We start from the raw sequence: 22,171 nt of genomic DNA, 5'->3' as shown, positions 1-22,171 counted from the left end.
TTTCACTGTTTACGATTATCCTTTTTTTTTTCAGTTGTTATAGATGTCATTTTAAAGTTCCATTTATAATGAGAAACATATGCATGACTTTGTCATTGTTGGCATTACCTGGCTTGGTAGAAAATATTATTTTTAATCAAAGGCAAACATACTGATTAAGGATGCCACAACACTCCTCTGCCTATGGGGAACGTTAACAGTTTATAAATTGTTCTTGGTGACAATTCAGTAGTGAATTACTTTGATATATATGGCTAATAAATTAATATGATTAAGTTAATGAGTAGTACAAGTGTTGCCAAACTCCACTCGTTGGGCTTTTAATGCTGCTCCACATTTGCAGCTCTAGCTTCCCCCTGTGGTGAGAGGATCAGTGCTACCTACGCACTGTCATTGTGATAAATGGCATATCCCACAGTGCCCTGCACTCCATCTGGTGTGTCCCCAAAATGAGAAATATTTTATACAAATCACACACTCAGAAGCTCAAAGGACTGTAGAAAGATCTATTTTTTCAAACAATAATAAAAATGCATACATCTCTTTAGCAACTCTTCATTTTTACTGTCATAATGAATGCATATAGCTTTGGGAAATGAAAGCTCATGTGAGTAACATAGGAAGGTTATCCACTGCACAGTATAGCTGACAAATAAGTTACATGCTCGCTCTTTTATTTTATCGTGAAATGTTCTTAGATAAAAAATGATGTTAGAACATCTATTTAACTGGATTTTAAAATTAAAGACCATGTGTGCCGAATGATTGAGTACCACCCCATCTCATGCCAGCAAATTTCTATGCTGAAGGGAGCATGAATTTGAGTGAATGAGGAATGCAGGATCATATCATTACTCTTTAAAATACAGCCATTCAATAGAGTTCTGATAATCTAAAAACTTCACTTGGTGACCATGAGTCACTCGGTTCCTCTCTTTCCTTTTCTCTTTTAATATTATCTTTCTTTAGGGATCCATTTTCAGTGTCTGCTTTATCTGGGTGGGAGATTACATTTTTGACAAATGAATAGTTAAAGCTGTTGAGAATTTACTGAATGGTTAACCTTGTTATAAATTGAATTTACACATAGCCTCAGCTACTAATTATTGTCCGAGAAGTGTGAAACTCAGTAATATACTCATTTTTAAGCATTTGCACAATTATTTTTTTTTAAATTTGATCCTGCCGAGTTCCTACATCTTTTGAGATGACAAAGTTAAACCAAAATGGTCACACCGAGAGAATTAAGACTGTATTGTCTTGACGCTCAGGGCAGGTCTGTGCTGAATTTATCTTGATTTGCAGATGGAAGGGAACCATTTGAAAAAGTTGGCCCAACTATCACAGAGTTAAAAAAATCAGTAAGTTTTCATCTCTCTGTTTTTATAATCAATGACATTCTTTCCTACTAGCTTTTCTGTTAGCCCGGTGTCTGAAGGCACTGAGGTCTATAATGATCGTAATACCTGTCTGCTGCTCTCTGTCGCATCTTTAACTGACTTTGAAACTGTTTTAGCTCTTTTAAGTCATCGTTAAGAAATGTCTTAAAGTAAAAAATAGTATCAGGAGGTATGAAAGATTTATCTTCAGCGCGCTCTGTTTTCCGGAGGACTGTTTTGGCAATAACAACACTATTGTAATTGAACAGTGTTTGTTAGGTTTTATTTTCCTTTACAATAACATGATTAAGTCGAACAAATAGTTACAGTCTGAAATGTTTTCCATTCGGTACCTTTAACCAGAATCACAGCAGGCGTATTTAAATGCGTAAGAGTGTTTGTGTAAGAATCCCAGACTGACTGCATATTGTACAGTCTTGCGTTTTAACATAGGAAGCTGTTTTTTGGATTCACTGAAGTGATATTGTCATTGAAGAATTTTTACATTCATGCTAATGGAGAATGGCTTATTGATTTAGCTGGTTACAAGGCTCATCAAATGCACTGTAGGGTGATAATCCTCTGGTAGGCAAATCAAGCATCTGCAGATTCTGGACTGTTACCTTGGGTGACATAAGGCCTATTCATGATTCTCCATTTAAAAAGAAGCATATTTTATGCTAACAGTAGAAACTGGAATATTGTGGCATACAACATCAGAGACAAGGAGTGTAGATCCTCACTGATACCTCTACTCTGCTTTAGATTTATCCAGCAGTATTTCAGAAGACCTGTTAAACTCAAGATACCTGCACACACTTGAATTTTTATTCCTAGGACTTTGAGAGGTTTCTGTGTATAACTGTTTAAATAGATACAATTGTAACTGGCTGGATAATACATCTCTGGTTGCAGAAAAATGTTGCTCCATCATCTATTTGCAATGCTAAAATCTACTGCATTTACATAAATAATATTCTCCTAATATGCAGCATTCAGATCTATATTAGATTTGAGTAGTGTGGTTTCCTAAATGAAAACTTTCTAAGGCTGTATTTTGGCAAAATTCTTGGTGTAACACCACTGGTGCAAATTGTTCAGAAAAAATAGGGAATAAATCTGACTGGATTAAAAAGTAAGCATGTACTATACTTAAATCCAAGTATTTCCACAGTTACAGTTCTGGTCAGGTATTTAGTACTTTTAATGTAATTTAACAGCTGTTGTGCTTCGGTACTTGTCATACAGACCTCTGGAGTCCTCGACAAGTGAAATATTTAAGTATGTTTTTAAGATTAAGCAAACAAATAATCCCATTGATTTGGATTGGATTACTTGTTTGCTTAAACATAAGTGTTCTGCTACTTACTATAGTGTTTTGGAGAACATGTTCTATAAGGATTCTTCTGCAAAACTGTGAATTCAGTAAGTGCCTATGTCAAACCAATACTCCCTTTTGATTGTCCTAGTGGTCTTCATTCTTCTACTGTCTTGTGTGGACTAGGGTTTGTGAAAAGAAGCAACATGTTTTTTGAAAAAAGTTGGAAAAAATTTTAACGAAATGGGCGCTGATTGGGAAGTTACCTGAAAGATGACAGTTATTTGTTCTTTCTTGGCCACACTGAGCAGCTCAGAGTGATGGGAGTGGCTTGCACTTGGAGTCCAAGGTGATAGATGAAAATCCTGCTGGTCTGAGGATGATGATTTGCAAAATGCTGGTTCTAGTTCTCCCTCCTGGAAATACTTCTCCTGGAGTTGAGGCAGTGATAACAAATAGTAGAAATTGTTCGTTTGCTGCTGCTGATTTCTGGATTAGCCTTTGCATTGGTTTTGCAGAGGGGAGAGCTTGCTATGCTGAAAGCAAGGGAGTAAATATGTTCAAACGAGGCAAAGCATGCTCTTTGTGATCAGGAGGGCACAATTTGAGTCTGTCTATGTAAAGTAGTGAAAAACTGCCCTGGTAATCTGGGAGAGATTTTGGCATATTTTTTATATGTGTGCAGAAAACAGAGAGAAGCAAGTTTAGCAGTGAAGGCTGCCTCACTGTCCTTTCTGGAGAAGCCGCTTGTATAGCTGATCTCCCAAAGAGCAAACCTTTGCTACGTAGAAAGTACAGCGGCTGCAGTTGGTGTTTCCTCCTGTGCAAGAAGAATGTGTTCTTCTTTCAGCCCTTCCCAAGTAATAAAACATGATGGCAAGTGCTGGCAACAAACTAGGATTCATGATGAAAAGGAAACATCTCTTACTGAGCATTTTGAAGAGGCGCACATTTTTATTTTGAAGCTAGCATAACTAAAATAGATTTCCTTGTCTGATTGTTCTCATTAAGTGACTGGGACCATACTAAGATTTCACTGGAAATGTATTTGTATTGTATAAACTATTTCATCACAGTCAGCATTAATTGGTGTAAAGAAAAACAAGCTGACTTAATTGAGTATAGTATTATACACCATCCTTTTGCTGAAGAGAGAGACCTCTTCAGTTTGCAGAGAGGCATGCTGATAGCAACTGGCATTGCTGCTACTGTGTCGTACCTATTTTAAAAATAAATGTAGGACCAGAGTTCTGGAGGATTCAGTCTAGAAACTGAATTCATCCTGAAAATCCTTTGCGAAGAAAAATAATTCCTAGAGCTACCAACCTTCCGTGACTTGAATATGAAAAGCTTTATTTCAGAAAGAGAAGCATTTTATATGATACATGCCTGAATGTAAATGACAGACATTTTATTAGGAAAGGAAAGCCTTTATTAATATATAATGATCTACATTGTTTTTACGTAATCTAATGAATTACAGTAAAAGCCTGAGAAATGAGCTGGAAAAGGTACTTTCCCATGAAAGTGAGCTATGATAACCTTTTTGTAATTCTTTAACATGTTGAAAGAGTATTTCTACACAGACTTATTAAATTAAGCAAGGTCACCTTTTCATTTTATTAACAGATTTAGTTTGCCAGATCATGGACTTTGATTCTGAAAATGTGTATGAATCATGCAGTAACGTATGTCAAGTAGAAAATGGGTTATAAAATGTTAAATCATTTTGATACACATTGTATCTTTGTTTTTACCATTTCACAATTGTAAAAAATAAAATGCTTAATTACTGTTTTTCACATTTGCATATTGATTGGATGTGCTTTAATAATAATGATATTTCTAAGTGGATTATCTCTTCTGACTGGGGCAGTCTCAATCTAATATTTGCATAAAGAGAAGAAAATACTCTTTTCAACAACAATATAAAATTCTGTTCTTTTGACATGCAGTATACAATCATTACTTTGAAAGGTTACCTATAAATAATAACCAGTGAAACTGGTCATATGCTTAAAGATGAGCACATACATTGCATTTATCACTCTGACCCCAGTTCAGCAAAGCAGGAATAAAACTGACATCGTGTCATGTAAGTTGTTCATATGCATTCCCAAATCTCTGTATGTATATTATAGTCTTTTTGTATAATATATATATGAGGAGGAAAATTATATTTAAAGCGTGTTACATAAAATTAACACAAAATCTTGCTGTAATTGTTTATAAAGAAAGTCATAATCATTTCTAATTAAGGCAGAAAATGTCATTTCTATTTCCAGTCTCTTGGAGTTACTTTTTTTCTGTATTTACCTCTGTCACCTCTTTTGTCTAAGTAAAAGTAATGCATAAGCTCTTTGCTGGTATATGTAACAGAACTGAGAGAACATCCCATCAGTAGCCCCAAACTTTATGTAAACAAAGGAGTTAATGGAATAGATTAGGCTGAAAGCTGCTTTGGGCGAGAGGGGCAGCTCTCCTCAGCAGGAAACAGCACGTCCGAGCAGACCAGGTGCAAGTGGCTGATCTGCAAATGAGCGATAGATACGCTGGTGATCCTTGGGCTTTGCCACGTGGTTTGCACCTTTCCTCACCTCTGTGCTCTGCTCTCCTGACCCTGCATACACACAGGGCTTCCTGTGCAGGGCTTGTCACTCAGCTAAGAGACGCTGCATATTGCATATATGGTTTCAAATGAAAATACACTAACGTACAGATGTAGCTAAATCTCACTATCGTTAACAGCTTGGTAGTTCTGCACACATATGCAGAAAACACTATTCTTGCTACTCAGGGCACGCAGGCGGGGTGCAGCAGAGTGCAGTTGACTTGGCCCTGGCAATCGCAGAGCAGGTGACTTGATTACGCTGAAATCAGGCAGAAAATGTCCTCTTCTGGCCACTCGAGTGAATCAGTCAAATTATCGAGTGGCAAAACTAATTCTATGCCTTGGGCCATCAGAGCTGCCACTTCCTATAAGTCAAGCCTTCACTTAGTGTGAAATTGTTTTTTATTTTATTCTCTTTCATTTATTATGCTTATTTCAGCTAATCCACTTACTGTGTGTGAATTACCCAGTATACTAAAGCTGTTTCAGATGTGCAACCTCCTCATGCTTTACTGGGAAATATGAGGACTGCTCTCCTTTTAAGGCACTCCCGACTCTGTTATGACCTATACAGTTAAAGTAATATTTCAGTTTTTCAGATGAGAACTCGAATGAGGAGAAGAGTTTAAATATGATTTAAAATTAACTAAAAGTGCATTTGGTTGAGCTTTCTTTTAAAACCAGATATCATTCAGATGGGTCACATTTTTAAGAACTAGAAACATAACAGCAATGAGTTGTAGGCCATTAAGTACCAGGTAATTTGAAAGAGTTTGATGGAACAAATATTCCCTTGGAAAGCATTGAATATTGTTTTCAACATTAAAATATTGCCTTAAATTCTGGCAGAAACAAAGCTGAGATCTGCTTAAAGCACTCATACAGGTGATATACCCTAGGCAATACTTGGGTTTGTAATTCTGTCCAAATGGCAATCCCTCATTTGACTGTGCCCTCTGGTACACACAGCATTAACATTTTCCAATAAAAGAAGAGCAAAACATATGGAGTGTTTCATTTCAAGCAAAGAAAACTCAAAAAGAATAATGAGAATAAAAAGTAAAATGCCTGTGGTGATGGGCAAGGGAAGTTACAGGGGAGTTGCTATAGCAGAGTGCATCAGAACAGAAAACCAAAAGTAGCCAGAAGGCACCTCCCATAGGCATCTAAATATAGGTTTCCTATATGCATAAGTACAAAAATATGTAGATGTATATGTATCATATGCTAAAACAAAGAGGCATGATTCAGGAGAAACCAGATATGTTGTTTTAACTCATATTCACACAGTGCTTTGAGCTGACATACATCTTGGGCAGATGAGGGGACTTGAAGGGTCTAAGGAAGTAAGCAGAGCCTCAAAAAGAAAAGTTGAAAGGATCACACTGTGATTAAGATGGATGCATTGCTGACAGTGTCAAAGCAACAGCTGCTAAATCTAGGAGGCACTTGAAAGAGTCTCTCTATTTTGTTATATATGGAAGTCAATAGGTTATTTGGGCTAAGAACACCCTATTATTCAAATTCAGCTGACCCAGAAAGCCTTGCCATCTTTCAATGGCAATTCAGGGCTTTGCCATTTAGATAGTGGGTTTGGTATTTCCCAATACAAAATTGTTCTGTGTAGTCTTGTATGACATATGGATATATTGATCTCAATTTTTTTTTCCTGAAATGTATTAGATTAGTCTGTATAAGGCTTTGGCAGGCTATTTTGTGTTTGCAGCTGGGTTAGATTGCTGAAAAGTTGTCACCAGAATCTCTTTTTCAAACCTATTAAACATCAAGAAAATGTACCATAAATTGTTTTGGCCTTCCTGTTTTGGAACTGCTTCATTAACATTTTTAATTAGAGATAATGTTTCTTCATAGTAGCTTATCAGTCCTATATATTAGCTAAGCATGAGTCCTAATCCTGTTGAGAATTTGTGTTCACTGATGGAAAGTTTTCACTGTAGATTGTGCATAGGAAAATATCCTGAGAATAGGTTTTTTGCCCATTGATATGGACACGTCCTTCCCTTTCTGATGTGTCTCTCTTGATCTCCTTTTTTTCATTGCATCATATTACTCTGCCTTTCCTCTTTATTTTTTTGCCCTTGACTTTTATGTCGACACTACAATTTGTGTTGACCTTGAGTTTGCCCTCAATTAGCTGAGCCATTTCAGTATCATGGCCCACACCAAAATTCTTTGCAATGTGCTTCTGATTTGAAAAGCAGAGCCATCCTAGAAACTGGTCTGTGACAGTTTTTCTTTTCCTTTCAAGTTAGTGTTTATTTCCAGGCAATAAAGAGAAGGAGTGATACAAAAGAGAGAGAAATCAGAAGCAATAAATCATGGGATCACTTCTGGTAGGTTGCCTATGCTCATGCCTGCAGTGTCTGTGCCACCTGCAAAAAGAGGAGGATTAGGAAAGGTTTGGATGAGAGAGATAAATCTCATCCCTGAAAGTTCAACAAACCTCTCAGGATCCAAAGGATGGCTGCCAGGGATCAAGATCAGGAATTTGATGAACGGTCAGACAGCAGGTTAGGCTGGCCTCAATGTTTGACCCTAAATAGGAGGAGGGTGTTCGAGTGACTGGATTGCAGTGCGGTCGGGGTTCTTTGCGCTGCCATTGATGACAGAAACCCCAAGACCCTGCTTGTACGTCTCCTCCTATGGCTACTCCTGGTTGCATGCCATGCCCTGTGTATGGAAAGCCACTGTTGGCCGGTCGTCTTTGGCTGTCCCCATTCTGTATTGGAATTTGTTGTCTGGACAAAGTTCTGTACTAATAACAACAAACCTTGCTATCGAATGGCTAGGTGGGGAGTGGTTTTGGCTTGTGAGTAGACAGAGATGAGGATAGTTTGCGTTGTTATCAGAAAAGATGCGGTACGATCAAAGGATGGCCTTTGATCTCCTTGGCTACTTTCTGTTCTTCTTTACCTCTTTCTCATATTGTTCATCAGGTATTTTTCTGTTTTTCAGTTTCTGATCTATGAAGCAGCAATGGTCCAAATGCGTATTTGTGTAATGTATCTCTAGAACTTCTGTACCGATACAATAAAAATAACAGTGAGATTGAAGTAGTTCACTAGACAGTAAAATATTGCTTAGTTTTAGGATCTACTACCTGCATATTTTTAAAGGCTAAGATGATTAGCCACTATGGTAATTGAGGAACTAGCTGGTCTTGGTAGCGAGCTAATTTTCTCTGTTTTCCTGTTTTCCAGCTCAAGATTGTATGGGTCTTTTAAAAGAATGGGTGAACTGTGACATCTAATGTTATCACTCACATGTCACGTGTATTTTTGCTAGATGACAGCCAGTAATAGTACTCCAATACTTGTATCTTCTGCATCATCAAATTCTGTTTTTATACATCTCCTGTGAAGTAACAGATGGAAATTTTGCAATGGATTTTGTGGGATGCCATTCAATTGCAATTGGAAGGATGGTTAAATATCGTGGTGAAGTGATTTTTCACAAATACTAGCTAAGGGGCTATAAGCATCTCTCTTAAAATGTGCTCAAGAAACAGTAAATTGTTTCAGCCCCAACTTTAATTTTTTTTTTCAACTGTATGCAGGTTTTTAATTTTATTTTATAAAATAGAAGTTGCTTTTGTGTGTCTAAAATCAGGTATCAAGATTAGAGTCATTTGAATGTGTTAGGTTTTGACCTGTGCTTTTGTAGTGAGATTCTTTCAACAAGAAGTTGAAATAAAATATAACTAACTTCCTCTTAGTTTTTATGTTAAATCCCAGATTAAAAATTAAACTTTTTCTGAAGTGCAAGATGTATGCAGTGTTGGTTAATTTGGTTTAACTGTGACTCTGAAGATTCATGAGTTAAATTTATAAGAGAAAGTAGGTTGATATTGATATTGTCAGTCCAGACTTCTAAGCATATCAGTATTTACTATTGATAAAGTAGTCGGTGTTTGCCTGTTTCTACACGTTTACAAGAAATGGCATGAGATCTGTGCTAGTCCTAGGTCATTTTTCCTCCAACACTTAGATCACGTTCCCCTGCATAAATATGTTTAAGTCTGTTTTAACAGGTTTTAACCTGTTTTAACAGGTTTTCTAGTGTAAATATTTGTGATTATGCTTCTACTTTCTGTCTCGCTTGGAAAAATTTCAAATTCTGGGTTACCTTTGCAGTTAAATAGACTAGCTGAGAACAGTTCATAAAGACGTAATGTTTTGCAGCATTATTTGTATTAAGAGGAATTCAGGGTCTCATGGCAACTTTGGCAGGAAAAGTACTTGGGATCACGGTAGTTACTAAGGATAATACAGGGCTGGTCACATCTTGATTTTAGAAGGCTTTCAGTAAAAGCTGTCTTTCCTGAGATGCAGATTGGTATTTTGCTGGTGGCTACGCGTGGGCAGAACATGGAAGTGGACTGTGATGGATGGAGCAGGGACTTGATGCATGGTCTGATTTGTTAGTCCATGGTGTCTCCTCTTTTATATGACAACCTGTGAGAAGGGGACAACTTAGCTGTAGTAACAGTTTTAATCTAGATCTTTCATAGTTGTTGATGATTAATCTGAAGGAGGGTTCTGCTGGTTAGGTAATTTTCTGGTAGAGGGTGTGGAAATGACTGCTTGCCTATGAAAATGAGAACTTGTGGTATGGCTAAAAGTTCCCTTGTGTGTCTCTTACATTCATGTGAAAGTACACTGCAGTGTCTTATTTTCTATATTTCTTTTTCGTTCTTTGCTGAGAATTGAATTGGAGAGAAAATCTTATCGGGAAACGTCAAGAAATGGTTTAATGAGGAATAAAAAGTCTTCATTGTTACATTTAATATTTGCTGAAACTTCTCCATTTGTACCACTACATTTTTTAAAAGTGTTTATTAAATTAATGTATGTATTAATCAGATTAACTTCTGATTTTTCCTTTCAATAGGAATGCATTGTTTTCTCAATTTGAGGCATTCATTCTGATCTATGGTGAACAATATCTATAAGCAAAAGGGAATTGAAATATCTTCCCCAAGTTAGTTTTAATTTTGCTTAATGGATGAAGGAAGATGAAAGGCAACCTCTTCCCCAGGGTTATTTAACATTATAACTTGAACCTAATTAAGGGATTTGAGATCTTTTTTTGTATAAATTGTTTTAAGAACTGAGAAATGTTCAAGGGACCTCCTAAAGGGAGGTGCATGGCTCCTGGCATGAGAATGGTCTGGGGACTTATTCAGGATCTTCTGGTGTCCTGTCCCCATTGTGCCATTTTCCTGTATGTTTGGGTTCTGAATATCCGATGTCTGTCTTCTTGCTTCCACTCCTCTAAAATGATGCCAACAGTTGGATTATACCATGTGGGGAGTGAGGAGGTTGATCAGTCAATATATGTGAAATATTTAGTTGATGGAAAATGTATATAGTACAGTGATGCCATGATTATTAGTCATGTCTTTAAAAAATCGTGCACTCGATTTCAGGGCATTCTGCCTGCATAAGAATAGTGAAAGCAGACTTTTATGGTGAAATTGTAGAGAGCTGTCATAGATTAATTAAAGTTACAGTCCCTCAACATTTGTATTCTATTTGGGATGTCACTTCCAGTAAGCTTCTTAAAAATGTAGTGGTGCAAATAGAAAAGTTTCAGCAAATATTAAAGGTAACAATGAAGACTTTTGTTCCTCATTAAACCATTTCTTGATGTTTCCCGATAGATTTTCGTCTAAACACTTGCTAATCCCAGAGCTCTGACAGGCAAGGCCTGCTGAATTAGGCCAACCACTGCTACAAATAGCTACTGCACATGAAACAGTAATCATTGCTTTCCAGTCTATTATTAGATTAACTTCATAGGGATTGCTTTTTTCTCCTGTGAGTTGATGCATAAATGACATGCTTTACCCTCCAATAAATCTAACAGCAGAGTGGCTATGACATGATGTTCATACCCCTTAGTCCCATGACAGATTATTTTTGATTGCTGCAGAAGTTTACAGCAGCTTGAAACCATTAGAATTTAAAGGCATCATTGAAATTTTACAGCGTACCTGACTCAGACACAACAGGGCTAGTACTGAGCTAAGTTTGCAGCGTACTGGCTCCATGTTGTGATTACCTGTCACAGGGAGTCTTACTTAGTTACACTGATCCCCAGCTGTTGTTCAGAGGAGGTAAACAGTCTTACGGCACTGCACCTTTGCGGTCTCTCCTTGGAGAATGTACGTTTCTGTGCATAATGTTCCTGTGCTTGAAACTTTCACCTGGAGACAGTTGTGACAGTTGAACACATGTGGAGACCATGCTATACACACACAGTACTTCATATACTTGCATGGGTGAACATACTGAAAAACATTTGAACTTTTATTGCTTGTTAACCTTTTTAAAGACTTTTATGTTGGTGATGGTCACTTTTTTCCCTACTTAGCAATAATTAGAAGTTTGCATTGTTTAAGTATGAAATTCAGTTTTAGTAGCATGTATGTGCTTTTAATAGTGTTCTTTTTTTCCAGATTTAAGAACTTTGTTTTTTCCTGATGAAACCCAGATAAAGTTTGCAAAGCTCAAGACTCTTCAAATCCAAGGTGTTTACTACTATTTATATCTCATGTGAATGAATGACTGTATTTGGCTCTGGTTCTAAACTGTGTTTACCTGTTGTTTCATACAGCTGTCTAAAATTTGCTGCTTTTAGATGTAAGAAACGCAACTATAAAATTGCTATCTAACTTAGGAGGAAGATACACATTGATTTCCATTGATTTGTGTGTTTGTACATACCTAAAAAGCATCACATTAAATTGGGGTCTGTAGATTTCCACAAATCTCTCAATAGATTTCTGTTCTATGTGGTTCCTACAGAAGAAAAAAAAAAAAATCCAGTCTCTTTGATCTAACAGCTTTGGTTTTGTTTTCTGGACAACGTGATTGAACCTGCTTCTGTTCTAGGTATGTCAAGCAGATTCAGGTCAATGAATCTGGTATCAAGTAGAGAGCTAGTCTTAACACAGATCTACTGTAGCCTGACAGTTTTATGTTTGACAAATATCCTTTTTAAGGAATGGCATCATAGAGAATAAGGTATGAAGGTAGTATAAATTATATATATCATTGATAGATAGATATGAAATTCTCCAAGGAAAGCTTTAAGGTATTTGCTCTAATTAGGCTGCCCTTTTTTCTTAAAAAACAGAACAAAACAGATTTTTAATAGTTACATGGATTGAGTCCCTTAGTAAGTTGTTTTTGGAAATGGGTTCCCAGTTCTGCATATATTGTGGTCACAGGCTAGCTTTTTCAAAGTACTCTTTAGCATAACTGTCCTTTTCTGTATAAGAGAGAAAACAGAACAGGAAGTGACAAACAGAATTTTTTGTGGAATTCTTAAGCTCTGTAGTTTTATATATCGGTGTGCTTATAATCTTTTTGGAAATAGGGGTGATTTTATTACGGTAAAATATTTATGCCTTAAGAGGAGAATAATTAAAAAAGATACTGAGAAGGCATTTGGAATTTCCAGATGTGGCCTTTCACTACAGAACCTCGAGCATTAAAAGCTATGCTCATTAAGTCAGGGAAGAGAATTACTACTTTCTGTACCCAAGCACATATTAAATTTGGTCTTATTAGAACATCTTGAAATTTGATTTCAGGTATTTACAGCATTCTTCAACAGGGTTTAAATCTCGTCTCTCTGATACTGTTCTCTTGCATATTTGAATACCTGAGCTGCCTAACTTAAGTCTAGTTGCAGTTGGTCTACACACTTGTTACAGCAGCGTAGACAAGGCTGAGTGGTTTTTATGGTACTGTGCTTGCCTATAATGTCTGCAGGAGTAACCACTTTTCTTTCTCAGTATGGGTATTTCTACCTATTTTGTGATCTTTAGTTTTATAAATGATGATGAAATTATAATCAGTTAGGGTCTGTCTCACAAAACCTTCTGCAGAAGAAATAAAAGGTGTTGACAATACAGGGAACCATACAATTTCAGAATTAGGCCATTTTTCTTTGGACCTGTGAGAGTTAAAACTGAAGGGAACTGAGGATTAATCCATTGTTTAGATCCATATGAAACCTTGCAACATGTGGATTAAATCTTCTCTGCACCTGTAATATAACATTTTCCTCATGCTACAGAACAATACCTTAACTAAAACCACAGCAGCTTTCCAATGACTTCAAAGAAATGAAAAACCACATTCAGGTTGAAAGCATTTTATTGTTTGTAATTTTTAGCATAGTGCATATTAAATGTAGTAACTGATGAGTTTAGTAAAATAATCTCTATTACCATATGCAAGAAACATGCTTCATAAGTTATAGATATCTTTAAGAACTGTTAACTTTTATAGAATTTGCTGTAACAAATCATTCTGGGAATGCTGTATACTTGTGTTTTCAATTGAGTTTCCAACATTTGGTTGAAGTATCTTCTGTACTTCCATCATCTCATAATTTCCTTCAGAGAAAAGAGAGAACAATCTGCGTGCTGGGTGGGAGGATGAGGGAATGCTAATTGAAACCATGTAATAAAAAGGTAATTTAGCAAAACTATTAGTTTTTGGTTTTTTACTATTTTAAGCCTATTATTTTTAAAATTACTTCGGTATTAAAAAGGCTGTAAAACTACACTGAATGTCAGCACATTGCATCTTTATTCTCATTTTCCTTTGCATGAACAGTAAAATTTTTATAAATTGAGAACTAAAATTAATTGAATAAACTTCAGTTGAACATTTTAATGTTTCTGTTTGAATTAAAAAAAGCATATTGTAGACTTTTTCAAGAACATTTAATGGTTTCTAACATTTGACCACACCTTGAACACAGTGCAGGAAAAAAGTACTGATGGAGAGAAACAAAAACCAAGAACAAACGTTAATTAGCGTTATATGCTTCACAGCTGTGTTTACTGCTGTAATATAGTTGCTAACACCCGTATCTCTTGCTAGATCATAGTTTTCCATCCAGTAAAGAACCATTATCAGCAACTGCTTTTTCCAGCCTTACAGCCAGTGAGCTGCACCAGTTCAGCATGGAGGCCTACCTGGAGAAAGGGACTGCAGGCTTGACCCAGATAACTTCCCCCCCCCCAGGTCACTTTTAAGCTGCATTGGTTTCTCCATCTAGTTCCTACAAACGCCTCCCAAGGAGGGACTTTATATTGCATTGGTAATACAGGGGATTGGTAACCAGGGAAAGTAGTGGCAAGACTGGAGCAGGAGAGCAGAGGGCTGCTGCTGTACACGTAACGGCTGCTGGTACTCCTGGCTTTAGGCAAATAATTATGGGGTGCAATCTGTCTGGCCAAGAAACTGAATGAGAAAAAAGAATCTAGAGGTTGAAGTGGATCACAAATGGAATCGGTTGCTCATGGCTTGGTGGTTTTTTTGGTTTGTTTGGTTTTTGTTTTGTTTTGTTTTTTTGTAAAAAGCTAGTTCTTTCTTTGGGGTGTATTAACAATGTGCAGCTGCGCTGGCATGTGCATTGCAGAGGAGGCCTGTGCTGTAATACTGAGTGCAGAGAGATGAGCATCCCATTTGCAGAAAGAGGTAGATTCTCCTCACTTGCTAGGGTTTTGTGGTATCTCTTACACTGCAGTAGTGAATTCTTGTTGTTACACACAGTGAGCTTTACAGCACAAGATAAGGTGGAATCGGGCTGTGACAAATAGTCACTGGAAACCACAGAGGAAGGCGGAATGCAGAATATGAGCAACTTTTCTGCATCTCTGAAAGGTACCAAATGCTTCTTGAAACAGCAAGAGTGCTGTTTGGTTTTTTTTTCAAGTCCCTGAGCCTGGAAGTGATGTTACCTGCAATTTCTGAGCCAATACCGTGGCTTAAATATTATTTACTTCTCCTGGTGTATCTTGATTGTTAATGGATGGCAAACTCTAAAAGTGCCTCCTTTTTTCTGAAGTTGAAAACGGCTACAATCCATTTAGTATAATAGAAATCACAAAACAACCCAAATATATTAATTAGAGGACATACAAATCAAAGATGTTACCTTTCAGTCATTGTTTCTAACGGCTGAGAAATGTTGTGATAAAGTATTAATCATGTTCTGTTACCCTGTAACTTCCAAAAGTTTTATCATTTTCAGGAAATCTAACATCAGTTTAGAAGTATAAATGACTGTAGCAACAAATGTAGAAGATAGCATTTAAAAATAAATAAATCCAGGATACTCATATATAAACAATGTATTTTCATATGAGTATATTAATATAAATAGAACAACTGTTTATAGCAAAAAATTGTTATTAATGACAGTAAATTAAAAAAATAATAGAATTCATCAAAACTGATTCCTGACATTCTTGATCTGAAGACTTGGTCTCAGCAAGGCCTAAAGTGGATTAGTACCAATTTCTCAAAGCATTAAAAAGACTTCTGAATCATAGGTAAAAGGTTTCCACTGGCAAATCTTATATTAAACCAAATTGCAAGATACAAACTGGGAAATTCATACGGCAGTTAGAATTATCTAAACTTTTAATTCCCTGTTGATGTTTATTGTATTCTGTAAATCAATGCATGTATGTATTTAAAGCTACCGAACAATTGATGCTCGTGAACTCCTTTTGCATCACTGTGTGATGCTTTAAACAACTTTTGCGTGCAGTTACATGTTGAAATGATGCTGGGTCTTTTGAAACAGTTTTAGTTTACTGCATGTTTACATCTATGAATGCTGTCCATATCAGATGTCAGGGTAAAAAGATAAGCCCTGTAACATGGAGTTTGCTGTCCTTGTGAGGGCAAGGAACTTTTTTTGCGATTGTCGTCTTGGCATTTCAATTCACTTCCATTAGGCTCCTGAAAATCAGTAACAATTGAGGTCATGGCACAGAGTAAAGTAATTTTTGCTGCAGTGGCCTGTGTTTACAGGCAATGATGAAACATGATGTCAATACCTGTTAGTTACTATCACATTTCCACCCAATTTGACTTTGGGCCACTTTGAGGGCGCGTAAGAACCTCATGGGCTCATGTCTTGATGACCCAGTTGTAAGGCTAAGTTGAAGAATGTCCTTCTGAATTTAAATATTTGAATCTATATTGCCTAAACTGGGAGGTTCTGGTATTGTTTTCAGGTATGTTCTAAACTTTAAAAGAAAATACATGTTTGGTAGGAGTTTAAAAAAGAAATTGAGAGCCTAAGTCAACTTCCAGAATATTTGCCAGAAATGTGGCTGTCTGTATTTCACTGCCTACATACTGCTCTTTTTTATAAGAAGCAACAGCAGCTTCCATTACATGCTAGGAAGAACTGTGAAAGGTTCATAGACTTGGAGCCTATGAGCTTGGTTGCAGCCTGTCTTCTAGGTGTGGTCATTAGATGTTAATGGCTCTATCTTCATGCAGTCCTCATTACTCCTCCCTTGCAGAGAGCAACTGTTCCCTCATATCTCCAGGCTAAGCTGCTCAGGACACCCTTTCTTAACCCTTTTCAGTCAGGTTAGTTTAACAATTTAACATATTCTTGAAATGAGTTACAGAGCTACTGCAGGAGTAGCACAGCTGACGCATCTGACAGCAATGTCATATGGAAGTTGATAATATGTGCCTGACAGGCATCTAGGTGGTAACTTCCACAGTCGGTAACACTGCAGCTGGGAAGGGTAAAGTTAGGGTTAAGCTCTTTTAAAATCAGTCTCTACTCTCCAGTTTGGGTGGATGAATGCAGTCCTGTTGCCCTTGTTTCACTTGTGGGGATTTGTGAGGTTGGATGTTTCCTGAGGGTGGGTACCCAGTCCTGCTTGTGATGCCCTTTGCTATCTGGGACGTTGCACAGGGCAAGTAGATACGGCACAAGACCATGTCTTCTGAAGGAGCGGCTGTTGCTGAGTAGGATGTATTAGGACATACCAAACTGTTGGAATTTTCTTCATCTTAGTCAATAAATAGACTATAGAACGAAAATGGTTCGTATATATTGCTACCCAAAAGTATATTACAGTTATCTTTAAAGAAGCTCATCCAGGGTTTTACAAACATTGGAAAACAGCAAACCACAGTAAATGAGCTGCTATATATTCAACCAATAAGTAACAAAGTAAATGATCTATAGCAATTTATTATAGTGGATTTATTGTTTTGCCTTCGTGTTACCTTTTCTTAAATTTTCTTCTAATGACTTGGTGCCATCTCTTAGGCTTGCCATTGACACAGCAGTAGCAGGGCTAGTGAATACAGTGTATTTAAGGCAGCTTTTGCCCTGTTAAAAGATCTGAACTTTTCACATTTTAAATATGAAAAGTCAGAGATGTATCCACTTAGTGTACACAAAATTCTGCTACTTTATTGACATCTTTCATGCGTTCATACACACATGCGTGCACATGCACAGTGCAGTGCTCCATTTGCCTAACTGCAAAGGGAAATGACATCGCTTTCCTAAGCATACTACCCTGTTACTTTCCTAAGCATGCTTGTGCATGTGTGCATGGGCATGCGAGCGTGGACATGTGTGCGTGTGCGCACGTGTATACACACACAAGTCGGAGCAGTGTTGACATAGCTTTTCTATTTGCTATCAGTTATAAATGCTGGGATTACCTGGGCGATTGTTTTCTCAGAATGCCATAATGTAATCTCAAACCTAATACTCCAACAACCATGCACTAATTAAAACTGCAATTATATTTTTGCTCAAACAAAACGACTTAATAAACATTATCACAAACTGTTTACCCTTCCCAAAAACAATTTATGCTCGCTAATACAATTTCCCATTAAAACTGCTGCCAGGTAAATTAAAAACTCTTGAAATAGTAAGTAAGTGGGAAATTAATTCAACAGTTTAATCTAGAGCTAATAACAGTTGCAAGCTCAGAAAAAGATTGCTACAGCGGGGAGTTAATTAACAGCTTATTCCCCATTTGATAAAAGTAATCCACTCTAATTCCAGTGTAATTTACCTCAATGTAATATAAAACCACAAGCTGCTTCTGGTGCTAGTAATTATTAGCCTTGTCCTGTGGCCACATTGACAATAAAAGTCAGCAGTATCTTAATAATAAGAGGCAGTCTGCTAAATGCCCACAATTAAAGATGTAACATGAAATCTTGAAACTGCAACAATCATGTATATTGCTAAACAGACTGGAGGTACAGTTTCAACAGAAAGAAGCATGTCTAATTGCTGTCCGTAGTTCTCATAACCTGGTGTGCCTTTCATGAACCCAGGTTATTCTGCTGCAGAAAGTTCTGTCTAAGAAATGCACTGGGGAGACTGTAGGATACAGGTTGCAAATGGGTCTGCTTGTTGTTTCAACTTCGGAGCGAGCCAGTGTGGATGCAGTTTTATTAGTTTCTCTGTTATGCAAATGAAATACAAAGTTTGGAGCTCTTGACCTGAAATGTCATACTGGGATCATAAATTCAGTGTGGCTCTTTTACCTCAGCTATATTGAAGTCTATTTTCCTTCCTTTTCTCTTCTTGTGGGGTTAAAACCAAGGATCAGATTTTATACATTCATGTATATATATACATACACACACGCACATACACAAACATCCATCTATACAAATATGTGAGAAATACATTTTATTATAAATTTTCTTGTTTAATCCTAGGGTAAAATTTTCTGATAATTATTTTGATTTGCTCTTGAGCAATCATGACAGTCTATCACTAGGAAATTCAAACTTTATTTAAGTATTGCCAGTTTTTTTGGTTTGGTTTCTGAATATCAGGTAGACTCCCTGGTTGGCTTGCATGATGTGTTCTTAGCACTTTGCCATTGTCACTGATTTAAGGATGTCATAGTAAGGATAAGGATAAGTTAGTACACTGTAACCACAATTTAACTTAAGTACATGAAATTAAATGACCTATTTAATCATATACATACTGATACTTGAAGTAAGAAATGTATGGCATTATTTTAACCCATTGGTTCTCAACAAGGGGTGAGTGGTTTTGATTTTCTGCTGTCACCTAAAACATTTGTTTATAATATCCATGTACTTGAGTAACTTCCTTCTGGGGCTTTGATGGATTTTTCAGAAATAAAATGCCTGCTGGGACATGCTCCATTGGATAGCAATTGCTAACAAATACATCTGATGTTATAATTACGGGGTTTTTTTAATTATTCTAAGCAGAGAAAGAATTAATTTAAAGGCTAACTTTGCAAATGCAAAGCAAAGGTTCCAAGATTGTGTGCTCATGTCATTATAAAGGTGTCAGAGCTGGTGACAAAGATGAAGACAGTGACCATAGTGATAATTCAGTTACAGATATGGTATTCTTTCCCATGTGTTCTTCAAGAAATTTGAATTTTCTCGGGTTAGTGCAGAGACAGATGTTTAGAACTGATTTAGCGCTTTTAGCATGTCTGAGATCTGGTAGGATGCTCTGCATACTGTCATTTTTCTGTTAGTGCTGGTTGGCAAAGCCAGTACACTTTTTTTCCTACATGAATGTAGTTCTTCTTTATTTAAATTATTAAGGTTTTTTCAGGTGGAAGTTTTGCTTACTTTCAATACTGATTTTTAGTTTGACTGAGTAATCAGCTCTTGGGCAAGGAATGTTTTCCCAAGGAGAGCTGGGAAATACCACTGTACTGTACGCACTTTTTTCTTGGCGGGTAGCTTGCTCTCCTTCATTGGGGCTTTTTTTTTTTTCTCTTTTTTTTAAACTGCAAGGATGGTTGAACACTGGAGCATCCAGTGGAGTGGAGTCTCCATCCTTGCAGATAGTCAAAACCTGTCTGGACACTGTCCTGGGCAATCTGCTCCAGGTGACCCTTTTTTGAAGTGAGGGGTTGGACTTACATGATCTTCAAGAGGTCATTTCCAACCTCAGCCATTCTGTGATATCTCTTAATGTACTGGAATTTCTCCTTAATCTAATGGCAATTTATTGTTTTAAGGTTTATCTTTCAGGCTTTTTCCATCAAATAAAACAAGGTAAGAGCTGTTAACTGAAAGAAACATAGGAGAGAGGAGTAGACTGAATACATGAAATGATAGTTTTTTATTTCTGATAGCAATGATAAGAACGCTTAGGAGAAACTGTTAGTGTCAGACTAAAACTACACTTAAACAATGCTACCCAATCCTACTTCGTTTATTTATGTACTTGGCAACAATCATGTCTACCAAGTTTAAACTTAATTTACAGTTCTGAGTTTGGAAGGATTTTTTCATTTTTGTTGTTAAACAAATCTTCAGTAAAATAAATACTCTTGACTGTAAAGGATTTTCTTTCCTGCTGGCATAGAAGTCATCCATAATCTGTATTTTGTCTATGTACAAAATCTCTAGTATGAGTGAAGCGATGCTTAAAATTCTGTAGGTCAAGGATTGAAGCCAAATCATTGTGGATCCTCAAACTAGATAGACCTAGAAATGAATTCGCACACCTCATCAGCTGCTCATTCTTGCTAACGCAGTCCTCTGTGCTTCCATTGCAATTGTTGTGTCCATGCTAGCAGAGCCGGGGCAGATTTAGAGCAGTTCTAGCACAGCAGCTTGGGCTGAATTAAAATCAACCCTCAATTACACAGGTTAGGGAACTGGTCTGCAGTGCAGCTTGGGCTGAGGTTTTCTAATGGTCAGATGAAGTCTCAGATTTAAATATGATTTCACAATTGAGTAATTTGTATTTTTGTTTAATTGCATTTAACGATTCAGGGGAAAAACATTCAAGGAATATTTGGAAAAAATACAGTTTGGTATTCTTGTTGCCTATTTTTCAAACATATCTGCAAGGTTATTGTTACAAAAGGTTATATATAAATTAATACAATATTCTGCAAGAGTATTGTACCCTGACAGATTTAATACTTATTTAGTATTTAGCACTTCAACTGGACTGTGTAGGGTATAATTCTGAAGGGCTGAGACTGGTACAAGAGACTCAGGGTATTGCCTTGTGTGTCTTACGATGGAGAGTTGAATGAGGAGGCTCCTCCCAAGCTGTGTGTACCGTCTCTTGTGTGGAGATGGCCAAAAGAGTTATATGTCCACTTCAGAAATGCTATAATTTACAGATAAACCGACACCAAAAGAGCTGCTGTGGTTGATAATCCTCTGGTAAAGTGAGCTCTCCTTTTCAGTAACTGCTGAGTCAGGCGAGTCAGTGCAGGAAGGGGGAGTCCCTGTTGGTACGTGTGAGGTGACAGTGTTAGTATAATTATGCTGTGTTTTAAGAACAGGAATCCTATTCTGCAACATCCTAACATGTTTTGGCAGGACACCGAGAGGCAGCAACTGCTGGATCAGGGGACGCTGTGGCTTCTGCTGGCAGTGGAGCATGGGAGGTGCTCACGGACAGATCCCCGGGGACGCGCGGTGGAGGGCAGGGTAGGGGAGGGAGCAAGTTGTGTGCTGTTGCAGGCAGGCAGGGGGGATGAGCAGTGCGCTCTCCCAAAATCACCATTGGATTGTATGGACAGACCCCCTCAGCACTGGTGTGGCTCCCACTGGCCCCTGTCACTGCGATGCAGACCTCAGCTCAACACCATGGTGAGAATATGTGCCGTTAGCCACATCCTCTGCACAGATGACCTAAAGCATGAAGCAGAGAGGCAAAGAACGTGCCTGTGTACAGGATACAAACATAAACTCTCTTCAGTGGGTTATTCACCAGCAGTATCGTAGTCAGTCTCAAGGTGCATTAAAATAACCTCAAGGACACAACTTGATTTCCATATGAGGCACAGTTAAACTTGTTAATAGTCATGGATAAATGTGGAAAAAACCCTAGCCATCAGGGACACAGGTTTTAACCAACTCTTCTTGCCTGTTATACGTATACATTTCTAAAGAACAGATACATTTGGAGAGGGCATATGCAACTGAAACCAATAGACCATTAGAATAATCTTAAAAAGTTTAAATGTCACCAAAATATTTTAAAAACAAATTAACT

At 37.3% G+C, this 22,171-nt stretch overlaps 1 protein-coding gene across 3 annotated transcripts in view; it reads left to right on the top strand.

Moving 5' to 3' along the window:
- DACH2 (dachshund family transcription factor 2) overlaps positions 1-22,171 on the top strand; it is a 319,796-nt gene that overhangs the window by 166,435 nt on the left and 131,190 nt on the right. For 2 of the 3 annotated variants that reach the window (XM_076347010.1, XM_076347008.1), the window contains exon 3: positions 11,790-11,861. The exons of the other annotated variant lie outside the window; for it this stretch is intronic. In XM_076347010.1, the coding sequence (XP_076203125.1) occupies positions 11,790-11,861 (72 nt within the window). The remainder of the gene's footprint in view (positions 1-11,789; positions 11,862-22,171) is intronic. 3 annotated transcript variants of the gene reach the window in all.

This window comes from Aptenodytes patagonicus, chromosome 9 (genome assembly GCF_965638725.1).
Source record: "Aptenodytes patagonicus chromosome 9, bAptPat1.pri.cur, whole genome shotgun sequence".
NCBI classification, from domain to species: domain Eukaryota; kingdom Metazoa; phylum Chordata; class Aves; order Sphenisciformes; family Spheniscidae; genus Aptenodytes; species Aptenodytes patagonicus.
This window is presented reverse-complemented; position numbering and strand designations above follow the sequence as displayed.